The sequence below is a fragment of the Capricornis sumatraensis genome, chromosome 4, assembly GCF_032405125.1.
Source record: "Capricornis sumatraensis isolate serow.1 chromosome 4, serow.2, whole genome shotgun sequence".
NCBI classification, from domain to species: domain Eukaryota; kingdom Metazoa; phylum Chordata; class Mammalia; order Artiodactyla; family Bovidae; genus Capricornis; species Capricornis sumatraensis.
The window spans coordinates 101,371,156-101,387,514 of record NC_091072.1 but is presented as its reverse complement, the minus strand read 5'-3'; the positions used below and the strand labels follow the sequence as shown (position 1 = coordinate 101,387,514).

Below are 16,359 nucleotides of genomic sequence, written 5' to 3'. Positions count from 1 at the left end.
GAGCTCCTTCCAGAAAACCAAACAATTCCAACAAGTACTGCTCCCAGTTACACCAACTGACAGCAGCACTCAATGAAAAGTGTCCTGAATTAACAGAAAAAACATAGTCTTCCATTAGGATAATGCAAGGCTTTGATGACCAGGCAAAAACTGTTCCAGCTTGGCTGGGAAGTTCTGATGCATCTGTTGTATTCACCAGACATTGCACCTTCGGATTTCCATTAATTTTGGTCTTTACAAAATTCTCTTAGTGAAAAAAATTTCAATTCTCTGGAAGACTGTACAAGGCACCTGGAACAGTTCTTTGCTCAAAAAGATGAAAAGTTTTGGGAAAATGGAATTATGGAGTTGCTTGAAAAATGGCAGAAGGTAGTGAAACAAAATGATGGATATGCTGTTCAACCAAGTTATTGGTGAAAATGAAAAATGTGTCCTTTATTTTTACTCAAAACCTGAAGGAATTTCTTGGCCAACCCAATAAAAAGCCAACAAAGGAGAGGAGGCTGAAGTCAGAGAACCCCACGTGCAGATATTTCTAATGAAATAGATGATACTCAATAATATTTTTGTTTTTATTTTACAAAACATGCAATTTAAAACAGAATTTTAAAAAAATAGCAAGAAAACAAAACTTGGGACAGGAGAGTGGATGGAAGACAAATGTTTCTCAGCTGTCAGCAGGAGTGAAGCCAGCAGCCAAGCTTTGTCTAGGACCCAAAGGCCCTTTTGGCAATGATGATGTTGGCAACACTGGTTTGCTGGGACCACCAGACTCTATATGTTGGCCCCTCTGGGCAACCCTCAAGCAGCCAGACTTAGGCTAGGTCTTGAGTTACTGTTGTATCCTATCAGTGTCCAGGACTTCAGTAGGAACTGAGCGTTTTGGTTCCAGGAGCTTCTTTACCTGTGTATTAATTACCCAGGATAATTATTAAGAACACGAATTACTTTCCATCTGGGTCAATTCTAGGCTGTTTCTGGCCCACTATTTTGCAAAGGATGAAAAAGTAACCTGGCTCCTAGACCTTCTGCAACAATCCTGCTGCATTCCAGTTCAATTAATAGCACCATCTGTAGACCCTGAGCAAGTCCAGTTCTGGAAGTAGACAGGGTATAGCCAACTTGGGAGCTCATCTCCCAGTTCTGGGGCACAGAACACTAAAGGGAGGGAGCTGTTCGTTGGGAGAGCGTGAGGTCAGAGAGCCAGCACTGAAGAGAAGACAGCTGCACCTGTCAGAGACAAAACCAAGAGCAGTGACTCCTAAGGCGAGTCAGGAGAAAAAGCACCCGGACACTTTTTTAGAATTGGGAAAGAGAAGGTTAGGACCAATAGAGAGCTTCAACAATAAAACTGATTTCTGATTTCACTGAACAAGGAATAAGTGCTTTGTAAACCGTTAAGTGCTTTCTATTACAAACAGAAGACTAGGGTGGTACTGTGTTAACATAACCATTGTTCTTATTTGGCAAAGGAAAAAAACGGCAATCCACTCTAGTATTCTTGCCTGAGAATCCCATGGACAGAGGAGCCTGGCAGGCTACAGTCCATGGGGTTGAAATGAGTCGGACATGACTGAACGACTTCACTTTCACTTTCATTGTTCTTATTATGGTGGCTATAATCTCCACAACCCACCCAGACCAGATTCCCCTGTCCCATCCCAGGCCTTACTCTTGGGACTTGTCTGGCCCTCAGGCTCAGGCACCTTCCAGTCCATCTTTCGACCTTTCTCGTAAAGGCCCTTGAGAACTTTGTGGAAGGACTCAGGTTCAGTGCCATTTTTGCTTAGCTCCAGATACTTTCGGTAAAGCTGAAGGGCTGTGCGGGCATCCTCAATACTGTCATGGGTCTCCCCTTGAATCTTCAGGTCTAGGGGAAGCAGAGGTGGAACAGTTTGGGACCTAGCAAAGGAAGGTAAGAACATGTCCTCTACTTACATCCCCACTATCAATAAACAACAAAAAATCCCTGACTTCCCTTAAGGGAAAGAGCCAAACACCATCCCTAGTGCACAAAAGGAATACTGAAGCTAATTAAATCCACCTGTAACTCTCACCAATAATTCAGGGTTATCCCTATTCCCCTTGGCCTCTCGCACATTTTCATGCCCTTGCTGCAAACAAGGATGTACAAGGCAGAGGAACTCACCTAGAAAGTACCAAGCAAGGAATCGCAGGGAAATCATTCGTTTCCGGGGCATGTGAAACAGATAAACAGTGTCAAGGACTTGGTCCTTGGGCACCTGCCAGGGATAAAAGAGTGGGAGACTGAACACAGGGGATCCATACTTTCCCATTTTCCCAAAACACAATATACCCTGGGGAGCCCACACAAAGAAAGACTCTTAAAAGAGCTCTGCACAAACCATGAGGTTGATGACCCGGAAGTCCTTTTGGAGACCATGACCCACAAACTTGACTCCAATGTCTATGAGAAAACGAAGCTTTAAGTAGGTAGACTTTAGAGTTGTGAGGTGCTTAGAGGAAATCTTGGCATCAAGGTCTCCTGGCTTTATCCCTGAGTACTGAGTCAAGTAATCCACCACCTAGGGATACAGAAAAGGTCAAGTCACACAAGAAGCGAAATGCACAGTTCCCCTGCCATTCGTCCCCAGGTTCTAGGGCCTTCTATAAAAGCACAGGGTCTGTCACATTTGCACATTCACATCCTAATACCTGCTCCTGGGTAGAGATGTAGTCATCAATGAAGGGGATACCCTCATTGGGTCCCTGGCCCCTAACGCAGGTAATCCTCGCCACTGACATCTGGCTTGGCTTGATGGTAGACTTGGTGCCATCGCTGCGCAGCTCTGCTTCTTCCTATATAAGAGTTCATAAAGAAACCAGAGAAATGCTTGTGACTCCTGATATCCCTAGAGTTATGTCCTAACACCCCACTCTTTTGGTCTTGGTTACCTCATTAAGGGTGACAAACTCAGCGTCCAGGCCCACCAAGTCCCCAACCTGTGGCATCTCATTCAGCATCAGGGGAATAAAAGTAGTATGTGTTTTCCGCTGCTTCCGTGCTAATGAGGCTTCAGCCAGCAGAACATTTGCCTCAATAGGATTCTTAACTGGAGGGGAGAATCCAGAAGACAGATGGCTGCGGAGAGGGAAGTGACCAGGGGAGGGAAACCAGAGTGGCTGACTACAGACTGGGTCTACACTGTGATCCCAATAACCGAAGGATGTGACTAAAAAGATCATGTCTGATGAACAGAACAGGCCAACGAACAGGTCAAATCAGAAAATTATCAAGAAACATGCTAAGGAAAAAAAACAGAAAGGAGTGAGATTTTCACTTTGGACTTTACTGTAGAATCCAGAATTTAAAAAAAAAAAAAAGAAAGTCCAGAATAATACAGTTCATTACCACACACACACAAAAGAAGAGATCCTTACTTGGAGATAAGCTCAAAATCAACTTTAGCCATTTTCAGATATCACCCTTCATCACCTCTTCCCATTACACCCTCAGGATCCCCAGCTTCTAAATTTAAGGCCTGATGAGCAGAATCACTCTACTGTCCCTGGAAATATTAACACTGGTTGCCAATCCTAATAAGCTGTTTTCCAGATCTCTTCCTGAAGATGAATCTTATTGCTCACACCCTTAGGTCTATGCTATACTACTTACTGTTCAGGTTGTATTTGGAATTAAGATTCCTTTTGATGTAATAAAGGATAGCAGGCACTTTCCAATTCATGTCAAACTGCACAGCTTCATGCTATAAAAGAAAAAGCACCTAATGGTCGACATATATACCTTTCTTCCCCTTTATCCCAAGTCAGAGAGAAGACAGGACTCAGGTGCTATATTTAGCTTTGCTAATGCTTTTTACTATTGAGGACCCATCCCTCCCTCCTGAATCTGCCTGGCATTCTCTTGGGTACTGAGGATGAGGATGCCAGGGAAAGGGGAGATGCAAGGGGGAATGGAATGTGTTACAACTAACCTTATCGATAGGTTCAATGAGAAAGTCGTTGAAGAGATACCACTGCTGGTGGGTAACACCCTGTGGAGAGACAGAGGATGCCAAAGAGATGGCTAGAGCATTCTGGCTCAGACTCAAGATAAGGACAGAACTGGGATTCCCCTGTGGCTACCACCAGGAATATCCCTGCCCTGTATTACCTCACTCACCTCCTTGCGCTGGTGGTAGGTCTCTCCAACTTTGATGTGAGCCACCAGGCTGCCCCCTGTGCGTGAGTCCAGGATGTGTACCACAGTTGCCATCAGGTCATACACAAAGACACCATGCTCCTCCTCTGCCCTGGCTGGGCCCCACTGTGAGGGGGGTACCCAGGCTGCTAAGCTAAGTTTAAGGGTGGGGAAGGAAGGGGAATGGGGATAGAGGACAGGGAGCTTGGGGGATGGGGACAGGAGACCAGGGTGGGTTCTTTCCATCCTAGCCCAACTATGACTCCCAGCACTGAACTGAGTCACTCTAGAAAAGCCCATAGCTGGTGAATACTAGGCCTTATTCTCTTTTTTCCCCTATACTAAGTTCCACCTTTCCCTTGCCCTGCTTCTGCCCCATCTCTCCCTTTTGTTTTTTGGTCGTGCCGCAAGGCTTATGGGATTTTAGTTCCCTGACCAGGGAACTGAACCCAGGGCCCCGGCAGTGAGAGCACCGAGTCCTAACCACTGGACCACCACGGAATTTCCCAACCTTCTTTCCCTTATTCCCCCTCCTCTTCCCAGTTTTTCAACAACCTGCATCTCATCCCCATCAGTCCAATTGCAAACATCCAGCCCTTTGTTCTTGGTCATCTTCATTTGAATGGAGAAAGGAAGCCAGACATTCTTCAACTCCTCAATGGAGGGACACATCAGCATGCCCTCTGGACTGCCTAGTTCCTTCCTATCAGGACAGGAGAATTGGAAATTTGTTCTAAGGAGATCTGACCAGTGACAAGAGGGGCCACTGGGTAGTTCAATCCTTTGACCACTCTACAGACAATACCTACCAATCAGCCAAAGCAAACTCCTTATTCTTGGAGATTTCCCCACTATGCTTCTTTATTGCCATCTTGAAGGCAACCTGCACACAAGGAGAAAACATGGAGGTTAAAAGAGGGAGAAAACTAAAAAGTTCTCCTAGAGCTTTATTTCCAACCTAAGTCCTGACCTCAGCCTGCATCCTCCAGAAATCAGCTTCTTTCAAACTGTTCACCTCACAGTTGATGACAAGAATATCTGGCAGATGGCGGATGTTGCGGGTCTGGATCTGAGAGAATGAAACAAACAAGGAATGGCAGGAGGCCCACAGGGAAAGAAACCTGGACAGGAACAGTTTAGGCCTGGATCTGCTTCTTCCAGCTGGGGTTCTTCCCACCCACTAGCGCTCTCTAGATGGCGGTGCTGACTTAGTCTGTCCTGGATGAGACCACAGCTGAGTCCCCCATGTGGCAGGACTCTGGCCCAGGGCAAGCACCCACTCACCGTGGGCTGGTACTTTTCACAGTTGTCACACCAGGCCTGTGTATTCTGCTCCAGGCAGATGCTTCGCTTCAACACCTGAGCAAAGTCACAGTTCTTCCCGGTTTTATCTGAGGGGAAACTGGATGCTTCACTCCAGGTCCTCCCTATCCCCACCGTGAGCCCCCCAACACCCTTCTCCTTGATGTTTCAGGACACCTGGGGGAGCACCCCCCACCCCAGCTGCAGGGTATACCACTGTTGCTACCCTCAGGGTAAGAGAGCGTGAAGAGCAGTGTGGATGAGGCTCGCACGGTCTCACTGCCACAGCGGCAGAGGCTGCAGTTTTCCATCTCACAGCTGAACAGCTGCCCAATGACAGAGTCCCCCGAAGAGCAAAAGCTGCTAAGAGTGGACAGGGCAAGATATGCACACTGAGGGAGTCAGGACACCCTTTTAGTCACAGAGGGGCCTGCCATGGTGGCTTTAACCTTTCCATACCTGCCTCCAGTGCCTCGGTAAGCCTGGGGTACTTCCAGCTCCTGCAAATCTTGATGAAGTTGCGTGAGAATGAAGCGGTTCCACCTCTGAATGAGCCTGGCTAGGTTGCCCTTGCCCGAAGCCTCATCTGAGTCAGCCAAAATCAGACCAAGGGCTGAGGCCTCAGGAATGGTGCGGAATGCTCGAAGAAAATTACTGCCCTGGAATCCAGGAAGTATGTTGGTGGAAAAGGGTTATTTCCTCTTCTGTGATTACTGGCAAGAGTGATGACCCTGCCTACTATCCCCCTCCTTTCCCCTTTTACTGTCCCAGGTTTCCAGGTACTGACCTGACAGGGGTCGCCTCGGGAGAGGTCCAACATGTGGAAGAGGAAGCCCAGCTCGCAGGCCAGGCAGAACTCCTTCTGGCAAAGGTGGTTCTGGATTAGACAACGCACAGGCTCCAGGAAATAGAGCACCTGGAGGGAAGAGCAGGAGATCTGATGCGGACAACTGGCACAGGGAGAAAGCGCGGCGGGAAGGCTAAGAGATGGTGGAGAACACAAAGCACGAGTCCACTGAAGTGGAGCTCGCGGGGGTCGTGCAGGCTGTGGGGCAAGAAAGAATGGTAGAGGAGACTAAAGTGGACTTGGCCACTTGGTTAGGGAGACCTGGAAAAAGAGGGGCTCAGGGGCCCAGAGAGAAGAAGAAAAGCAGTAGCCATCTTCCAGTCCCGGGAATGCCCAGCCTTACCTGGATCATGCAGTTACAGTAGGCATTGGGGATGTGGGGCTCCAATCCAGCAAACAGCGTCTTATTGTAGTGCTTGAAGTCGAAGTCCTCCAGCCCTAGCTTGGAGTATTTGATGGTCACCTGAGGCAGAAACAGTCTGAGCAAGTTGAAGATGTCCTCAGAGCCCCCTAAATCTTTGCAGTAACCATGACCTTCTCCCAGACCCTTCCCAAGTCCAGAGTGATAGGCAAAGCCTTCTTCAATCCTTTCTCCGATGACCCCCTTTCCCAGGAACCTGTCCCCACATCCCAGAGGGCCCCTTCCTTGGTATCCCCCAGCACCTTGCGGTACTTCTTAGAGACCATGTGGAGATGTGGCTCCTCTTCCCGCCCTATTGGTGACTCAGTGACCTGGCTGAAGCTGTCAAATTCACTGTCAGACTCCTTGAGTCGGTAAGGAATCTAGGGTTTTTAAAAAGAGGTATGTATAATGATGTATATATACGATATATATGTATATAATGATGGATGTATAATGATCTTTGGTCCCTCCTACCTTTTATTCCAACACTGAAGCAATCACCAAATCCCGAACCTAATAATTCCATGGGGTTTTCAGCATCCACTGCTGCCTTTTCATTCCCACTGCCATCACCCTACCTCATCGCAGCTGGACAATGCCGATGCTTCCACAGTGGGTCCCCCAGCCCCATCCACTCAGTCCAGCACACCGCCACCAAGCTAACCCCCCATCACGGCCTTTTTGGTGCATCACTTCCGCTGTACACTGGTACGCACAAGATTTCACAACTGGGCCCTTTCCAAGCTTCATTTCTCATTGATTCCCAATACTAACAGCCGGTCCAACATGGTCCCTGTCAGTTAGACCTCTTGAGACCTCTACTTACACCCTTCTCTCATCCTGAAAGGCTCCCGTTACTATCTACTTACCCGTCTTTCATCCTTCCAGCTCAACACCCACCTCGTGGAGTATGCCCTTTCTGACCAGTCTAGCCCAGAATACCCTTTTTTCTCTAAACAGCTCTGGCAGTGCCTGCTTCTAACACTCCTTTAGCATTTAATGATAGAGCATAAATAACTTCTGCCATGGATAGGTCTTATCTTCAACAACCAAACACTAAACTTCTAAAGAGCAAGGACCGTATCTCCTATGTATCTGAACCCTAACACCTAGTATAATACCTTCAATTCAGTAGGCTTCAAAAACCTTTGTTGACCAACTAAAAACAAAAACTAGGGAGAATTACTAAAGACAAAGGAGAAACACCAATGGGCTGGGGCAGGGGCTGACCCTCTCCCCTCTGAACAAACCTGATTTCGCAGCCTGGTGCGGGGATTGGGTGCATAGCCAATGAAGCCCACCTTCTTCATGGTGCGCAGAATCTCTGCATCCACAGGGGGTGCTCGCCTATAATGTAGTATAGTTCTAGGGCTTGAAGGCTGTGGTGTCTGCCCATCCAATTCCCAATCCCCAAGGGACCAGAAAATAAAAATACTAAGAGTAGACAGAAATCAGGAAAGAAGTAGAATAATAACAGGGCTTGCCAAGACTCCTGGTATCTTGGCCCTTTCCCCCTCCCTCCTTTCGGCCCAGATGTGAGGTACAACCTGGGAGCTGGAGCAGAGTTGGCAGCAGGCCAATCAGAAAGAAGCGTGTCTGCGGTGAGCGGGACAGGGATGAGGGAAAGAGGCAGTAGGTCCTGGCTCCAGTCCAGAGGCGGCAGTGAGTCCACGAGACAGGGCAAAGCAAACTCGGTCTCACGGGAATATGGGTTGAAGGAAGGCTCAGGGGAATCAGTCCAGAGGTGCACGCAGCCCTCAGAATCCCCAAAAGCGAGGGCCTGCTTGCTGGCTGACACGTCAAACGTCATCAGCAGAGGTCCCACAGGATTCACATGAAAGATGTCTGCTGGGTTGGCCAGGCCTGTGGGCTCACAAAACTGGCACTGCCCTAGGAGGGAGGAGGAAGCCCACTGAGCCCTGGAAGGTGAAAGGGAGCCATCTTGTTATGCCCTTCCTACCCTCTTCCCCTGGTATCAAGAAAAGATGGGCCCCAAATCCATGCCTAGAGATAAGAGGAAACACCATCTGGTGCCTCCCATAAATCACAAGGAGGTTTGCTACCCACTGGAGGCCAGTTCTCTAGTTGTCTGCCTGCTCTACCTGTATTTTTTGCATATGTGTTCTTCACATCCAGGGACAAAATAAAAGCTCTAATCTCTTACCAAACCTAAGTGAGACCCTGAGACCCCTTAGAAAGGTTACTTTTTCCCCAGCAAAGAAATTTCAGGGAGTACACTCCTCGCTCCTAGACCCCCTTTTTCACTCATCGACTCTTATCCCATCCTGTATCCCCTTCATACCTGACTGGGAGATGATAGCAAGACGAGAAGTATATGTAGGGATGAAGCGTAAGAAGGCAGGATCCACGTGAACCTGAAGTGGTGTGATGGCACGCATCATGCGTAGATCATAAACTTTGAGGAAACGGTCACAGGCAAGACCAGTAAGGCGGCTGGAGAAGCCACAGGTGGCCAGCAGGTTGCCATGCACATCAAAATCCGACAGGCTCCCTGAGAAGGCATCAAACTCATGTTCCACCTTAAAAGTACGGAGATCTCGCAGAGAAACCTGAAGAAGAGAGATCTTCGTTATCTGCCAACACTGTTATCAGGAATAGGACCCACCATCTACCTAACCCTGTGAGGTTCCTGCCAAAAGAACTAAGGCTCTACAATGTGTGTGCGCTAAGTCACTGCAGTCATGCCCAACTCTTTGTGACCCTATGGACTATAGCCTGCCAGGCTCCTCTGTCCATGGGATTCTCCAGGCAAGAATACTGGCATGGGCTACGATGATGTCTCCTGCACTGGCAGGCAGGTTCTAGCGCCACAATACAGGCAATTAAAGCACACAAAAAGCAAAAAGAGAAGCCAAGAGCTGGAAGGGACCCCAAAGAGAACTCGTTTACCCTTTGCCTCTAAGATACACCATTTACCACTGAAAATATCAGGCTCAAAGATAATCTCATCGTATAACATGGCTGAGTAGGAACTCAATTCACTCCACCCACCTCCCCAACTACTAAGCCCCAGAATTGAGTAAAAGACAGAGCCCAATCACATATCTGGTGAAACAGAGCCCCAAGGTGGGAGGAAAAATGGAACTTAGTCATTCACCTTGCCAGATGTGTGGCCACAGAAGAAGAAGCGATTCGTCTGTCTCATGATAGTGACTCCAGGTGTCTCAACTGCATACTGTGAGGGAAGCGGGAGAAACCGTGAGAATGATTCGTCCCACAGACCAAAGGAACAGAAAGGTCACATGCGCATCATAGGCATTTCCAGTTTATACTGCCCCCAATAACCTCAGGCCCTGCCTGCGTCCCGCTTGCACCTTCTGAGTCTCCTGGACAGTGTTCAGGTCAATCTCTAGTATGTGGTTCTGCAGCCCACCAATGAGCAGAGTGCTGCTGTCTGTCAGCAACAGGCTGTGCATGTCTTCACTCTCATCCAGCCTGTGGGAGATGAAAAGCTCAGGGGCCAGAGTTGCCAAAGTTTCCAATCCTTTACCATTCCCACTCTGTGAGGGATCCCCTTCCCCAGTCCAGAGGTAAGAAGCCACTTACAGGTAATCAAATATAATGAGGCCCCCTCGGGCCATATACTTGAGGTTGTTCTTGGTAAGAAAAAGGATGCCATTCTCCAGGCTCTGGATCTGGCGGATGTCATCACTGCCATTGACCTGAAATGATGAGTAGCGCTCCAAAGTTGGGCCAAAAAATGATGTGGCATGGCCCTGCAGTGGACAAAAAGATGAGAGACAACCTGAGTGGAGCGGCAAGGCTAATCCCAGATACAAATCAGAGAACTAGACATTGCTCAGTCTTTCCTCCATTCTTGCCTGGCCTTTCTGGCTAGCAGTGACTAGGGCATAAAGCTGGGCACCAATCTTATATGATATGATATGATACAGTATCTTTAAATATAAAGGTATTTATGTGTTATGATAAAAACACTGAGAATACTATCTTATGTTCATTTAATACTTTACAAAGTACTTTTATAAACTCTACCTCATTTTATCCTCACAATGACCCTGCTGAATAGGTAATGGCTCAGTTGGTTAGAACAGTACTCAGAAGGTTAGGGACATAGGTCCAATCCTCCACTGGCCAGGTGGCAGTCTTGTGTCCCACAGTCAAGTCCTCATCTCTACAAGCCATCTGGGAAATGTGTACTATGGGTCACAGGCTGGAACAGAGAGACTGAAACTCATGCCACCCTTGGCTCCTATGACATCATCCACTCCTGGTTTCTCTCCTGACTCTTAGCTCATATCTTCTCCTTATGTGCAACCCTTATGACCACTCTTGAAACGTGACTATTCCAAGCCCACCATCTTCTCACTCTACTTGTCTTCCTAGATAATTTTACCCACTCTTAAGGTTGAAACGTTCAGCTTAAACCGGATGAATCCTAATTTTTTCCCCTAGCCCAGACCATTGCCTCAAGCTTCAGACTTGTACATCCAAATACCTACCACATGCCTCTCTTTAGCTATTCCATGAGAATGCAAACTCATTACATCCTAAATCAAACTCACCATTTTCCCCATTTCAATTCTTCTTAACTGTATTCCCTATGGTACCATGATCTACCCAGTGGAATAAGTCACTAGTAGTCAACTTAAATTTCATTTAACTTCCTAAATACTTCCCAAATCTGTTCTGACGTATAAATCTCTACAGTGCTTCATTCAGGCCTTCATCACATTTTAGGTGAACTACTACAAAATTCTGCGCACTGACCTCACGGAGTCCTGTCCCATCCTCCTTAAATCAAACTCCATACTGCTACCTAAGCACTCCTCCTAAGATGCAAACTGGACCTCGTCATTCTGGATAAAAACCTTTAGTGGACTAAAGAATCAAGTCCAGGCTCTTTTAACAGAGCTTGTAAGGCTTTCTAGAATGTCCTCTCACAGACAAATGCATGGTTCCTTCCCTTCCTTCCAGGGAGATTAGAATGGACATCCTGGCCTGCATCCAGGTCTCAAGTGTGACTTTATTGGAAAGCCCTTCCCTTGACTATATATCTAAAACAGCAATACCTCACATCCTTCAATACCTCAACCCCCTAACTCCACAGTACTTTCCTTAGGGATTCTGTTTTTCTTAAGGATATGTCATAAATATATTTCTGTTGCCTTTTAAAATGCTTATTCAAAACCTAGATTTCAGAACAAGGTCTGGCACCTAAAAGGTGCTCAAAAACACTGGCTGAAGAAAAGTCTAACTCTTCAGCTTCATCTTCCATTTCAGTAAACCCTACCTGCTTGTAGTTCCTGCACTGTGCAATCACCAAGCTGTGTACTAGCTTGGGAATCATTGTTTATTCCATTGCTTTTGCCAAAATGGAATTTCCCCCTCTTCTCCATCTGGCTCCTACGCATCTCTCAAGACTGAGCTCAGGTGTCATTTCCTTCTGGAGATCCTCTAATTCTCTTCTTTGCTCACCAACATCCAGTTTGTATTTTCACAATGGCATTTATTAAGTTCATATCCCATATACTTGGATTTTTTCCCTCACTGTCCTGTGACTTCCTTGAGGGCAAAGATATGTTTTATTAAGCTTTATTCCCCAAGCCTAGTCTAGTAGTAGACACTGCCTACTGAAATGAATGTATTACCAAAAAATTCACTCTTTCCAACAGAAAAACAATTCACACCCTATGGAAGGTAAATTAATAAACCATAGACACCATGTTATTTCTTACAAAATCTTTGGGCTCCTGAGCATATTGGCAATATGGATACATTTTTAGAAATTAACAATGATAACTGCTCCCAGAGAGATTCAAGTCAGCCAAAGACAGAATGATTCCATGTAATATGTGCAGAAACAGGAGTTAAACATTCTGTAATTAGGGAATTCCCTGCCTGTCCAGTAGTTAGGACTCCATGCTTTCACTGCCCAGGTCTGGGTTTGATCTCTGGTCAGGGGTACTAAGATCCCACAAAGCGGCTGACATGGTCAAAAAGAAAACATCCCATAATTATAAAAATGGAAAACAGAGGAAGAGCATTAGAGAGTGTATTCAGATGGCTATAGACTAACTGAATGGGTACAGTTATCAAGATTAATCAAAGCATGGAATGGACAAACTGTGGAAGAAGTGGGATACCCTCTGAATAAGAACACCAATGTAATCCATCTCTGCATTCTATGACGCCCTCCTTCTCCCTCCCCTTCCCCTCCTCTTGGCTTGCTTTAGAGACCCAGCTAATTCCATCACCTCAACTCAGTTCTGGCTCCCTGCAAAGCAGTTGTTCTTGGCCTAAAACCAGGTAAGAGACCCCCAAAATCTCCTTTCAGCCCTTTCAAAGGGGTACAGTTCTTACCCCATGGCTTCCCACCCACAGCATCTCCTCGTGCAAGTCAAAGTGGGAGACGGAGACAGGCACACCCACTTCAGCCACCACACTGTGCAACTCAGAGTAGACACCTTCCATTATGTGCACTGACTCCTGGACTGGAAGAGCCTCTAGAGCCACTCCCTCCGGGTCCAGCTCCACGTTCTGCAGCAGACTCGGGTTCAGGTGGGCATCCAGGACAGGATCCAGGGCAGAATGCATGGCCGGGGCATACTCTGCCAGTCCAGGGTCCAGACCCTCGAAGTTCATGATGGTGATGATGACGATAGCAGCAGACTGACCCGTGTCACACACCCTCCCTTGCCACAGCCCCTTTGGATGCCTGACCCAACCTTCAGCAGGACATCAGTGGACCTAGAATGCATATCCTGACCTGCAAAGGGAAAGAGGGAGCTGAGTCACGGGTAGGCCCAGGTACTTGTATTGAGTGTGTTCTAGGTTTTACTGGCAGGACGGTAGAAGATGTAAAATACAAGGCAGGGGATGAAACAGGCAGGAAGGGAATGGGCACTCGGGTAGAGGTGGGAGAAGGTGTTGTCCCTTGCTCTTCTCCTCTAAGGTACCCTGAACTCCCGGCACTCCACTAGTTAACTTAATCCCTGACTTCCTTTTCACCCTCCTTCAGGGCTGCTCACTTGCCTGGTTCATCCCTGAACCATCAATGGCAGGAACAGCAACTGGGGGGGTAGGGGTTAGGTAGAGGGGGCTAAAGTGCTTGTTTCCCAGAATTAGGGATAGGGGTAGACGGTTGAAAGGGCAGAACAAGGTAAGTCAGTTTCCCAGAATCCTCTGCAATGCTACCCAGGATTCGCTAGGGGAAAATAAGACTGGCCAGTTACCCACTGTTGGGGCGGGGGGTAGGGGGACGTGAAGGAAATAACTAGTTACCCAGAATTCTCTGGGGGAACCAGAAAAATCAATTACCCATAATTCTCCCTCGGCGGCGGGGAGGGGAGGGATTAGGGCAGGGGTCAGATGTGTTCCTGGGATGCTTAAGGGGATTAGGTCATTACCAAGATTTCTCCATGGCGGATATTTTGGAGCGCGTGGAATTAAAACGAGTAGGGGGAGAGCAAGCGCCGGCAGCTCCGCGGGAAATTCCAGTTTCCCCACTTCTCCCCCGCGCCTCAGGTTCAACCAAACTCTACGACGGAAAGGGCGTGCACTCCCAGTCGCAGCTTCCAATTAGGAAGGGCGAAAGGCTTACCTCAGCCAATCGAGAGCAGCCAGGTACAGCCGGACCCGCGAGAAGACGTGTGATGCGCGAGCTGAGCAAAACAAGACCTACGGGGCGCGGATAGGGACAAACGGAGTCAGAACCTTGTCCCTGTTCGGTGGTGTTAGAGTAACCTTTCTCTTATTTAAGCCTTCTTTAAAAGAAATTAGAAAGCCCCAGGCTTGGAGCCCGAACTTTCAAGCTCTGTATAGCTCCAGACTGGAGTAAGAGGGGCCCAAAGCAAAGCACTGGGAATCGATTGCTGGATATTCCCAGTGTGGCCCAGTCCACCCCCTCTCCCCGTGGCACTCTTGTGAGCACTTCGCCACCTCCGACCCTGTTACTCCTGAAACTTGCCGGCATTTCCTATCATTTTCAGGCATGGGAGAGAAAAAAGGAAGCGGGAGGCAGCCTCCTAACACGGCTCAAGTAGCTGCATCTTCTGCGATTCTAAAGGCAACCATCTGAAACTCCCATCTGTGATTATTCCCTCCCCAGAGTCGCCGGTAATATTTCCAGGGAACAGGACCGTTCAGCTATAAAATTCCCCTAGTTCGTGGAGCTGGACATTATTCCTCAGGGGGCAGGACACTGCAAATTGAGACATTTGCCTTCCCCTTAACAGATTTAGTGTCAACACTTACTCAGGGATTCTTGGGGTATAAGTCTGAGCTTGAGCTGCTTTGGAATAGATCCAGAATGTTAGATGTCTGTAGGGTATTTTAGTCCAGTTTCTAAAGGCCACATAAAGGGCCACGTTGATGGGATTCCTCATAGAGAATACAGTTTTAAAGCATCTCAATGTGGTGGTGGTGGTTTAGTCGCTAAGTCCTGTCCGACTCTTGCCACCTCATTGACTATAGCCTTCCAGGTTTCACTGTCCATGGAATTCTCCAGGCAAGAATACTGGAGTGGGTTGCCATTTCCTTCTCCAGGGGATCTTCCCAGCCAAGCAATCGAACCCAGTCTCCTGCGTTGCAGGCAGATTGTTTACCGACTGAGCTACAAGGGAAGTCACCATCTAGGGACCTCTGAAATCAGATCAGTTTGAGAGACCCTCTGAGTTAAACATGTTTCTCTCTCGGTCTAGACCTCTAAGTCTAGAACCCCTCTGATTCAGGATTCTCTGAGTCAGGATTCTAGGCTTAGAGGTCATAGACCAAGAGAAAAACACATTTAACTCAAGAGGGTTTCTCAAACTGACCTGACTTCAGAGGTCCCTAGATTTAAAATCTCGTAAAGAATATACGTGCTGAGTAATAGGGACAGTTCCTACACTTTGAGAAATTTCCATATTTAGGTCTCAAATTAAGAAAGACTTAACAGGGATTTCCCTGGTGATCCAGTGGCCAAGACTCTGTGCTCCCAATGCAGGGGCCTGGGTTTGTTCCCTGGTCAGGGAATCCCAAGATCCCTCATGCTGCAACTTAAGAGTTTGCATGCCTCAAGGATCAAAGATCCTTGCCAGAACTAAGACCCAGTGTAGCCCAAAAAAAATTTTTTAAGACTTAACAGTGAGAATTACAAGGCCTGAGATACCAGCAACATCAGGCTAAAAGAGCTACTTTATTAAGATGCGTAGTGTCCCCTCACAGTGTCCAATATAATAGAATAAGAATGCAGTATCTGAAGTCTATGTGGTAATTCTGGCCACTTAATAGTGATCTTAGGTAAATTACTTATCTTTGCACCTCAGTTTCCTCATTTGTACCCATCTTATTGTGCTGTTGTGAAAATTAAATGGGTTAGTACATGAAAAGTGCTTAAACCAAGTATTTGGTGTAAAGTGAGAGTTGGATAGAAGCCATCATTACTAACCACCTGGGGAAACTTCAACTGGATTTGGTGTCCAGGCATCCAACTGGAAAGGCCTGCTTGGGAGTGTCTTGTCAATATAATTTGCATAACGGTTGAGGTCTTGCTGACGTCAAGGTCTCCTTGCAGCTCCAGGTCAGATATAGTCCTGGAAATAGTTCCTGTCACACAACAGTCCCACAGTCACCCCACCAATCTTGCTTCCTACCCAACTCCTAAAGCACCAGGAAGTGAAACAA

The 16,359-nt window shown here is 47.3% G+C and overlaps 1 protein-coding gene across 7 annotated transcripts; it reads right to left on the bottom strand.

Annotated features, from left to right (window-relative positions):
- Positions 1-631: 631 nt before the first annotated feature.
- On the bottom strand, positions 632-14,203 carry PAN2 (poly(A) specific ribonuclease subunit PAN2). 7 transcript variants are annotated; one of them, XM_068971817.1, is made up of 26 exons: positions 14,103-14,203; positions 13,057-13,462; positions 10,282-10,451; positions 10,050-10,170; positions 9,833-9,910; positions 9,017-9,284; positions 8,262-8,604; positions 7,965-8,061; positions 6,975-7,094; positions 6,655-6,774; positions 6,252-6,380; positions 5,924-6,123; positions 5,679-5,827; positions 5,447-5,553; positions 5,133-5,231; positions 4,972-5,045; positions 4,718-4,865; positions 4,145-4,288; positions 3,957-4,016; positions 3,638-3,728; positions 2,917-3,074; positions 2,677-2,820; positions 2,367-2,546; positions 2,150-2,243; positions 1,673-1,870; positions 632-1,230 (listed from the first exon to the last, which is right to left on the bottom strand). In XM_068971817.1, exons 2-26 carry the CDS (start codon positions 13,336-13,338, stop codon positions 1,196-1,198), a joined length of 3,609 nt encoding a protein of 1,202 aa, XP_068827918.1. In that variant the 5' UTR covers positions 13,339-13,462; positions 14,103-14,203; the 3' UTR covers positions 632-1,195. The 7 variants fall into 7 exon arrangements, with proteins under 7 accessions (XP_068827918.1, XP_068827917.1, XP_068827919.1 ...); XM_068971816.1 differs by having other exon boundaries at positions 5,691-5,827; XM_068971818.1 differs by having other exon boundaries at positions 5,691-5,824.
- Between the last annotated feature and the right edge of the window lie 2,156 nt (positions 14,204-16,359).

What these genes read in the sequence shown, in the direction of transcription:
- PAN2 (XM_068971817.1), bottom strand. Translation starts at nt 13,338, where the DNA reads ATGAACTTCGAGGGTCTGGACCCTGGACTGGCAGAGTATGCCCCGGCC. An exon ending in CCCTGAGGGTAGCAACAGTG is followed by an intron (nt 5,554 to 5,678) that starts GTATACCCTGCA and finishes GTTTCCCCTCAG; the next exon opens with ATAAAACCGGGAAGAACTGT. An exon ending in GAGTTTGCTTTGGCTGATTG is followed by an intron (nt 4,866 to 4,971) that starts GTAGGTATTGTC and finishes CTGTCCTGATAG; the next exon opens with GAAGGAACTAGGCAGTCCAG.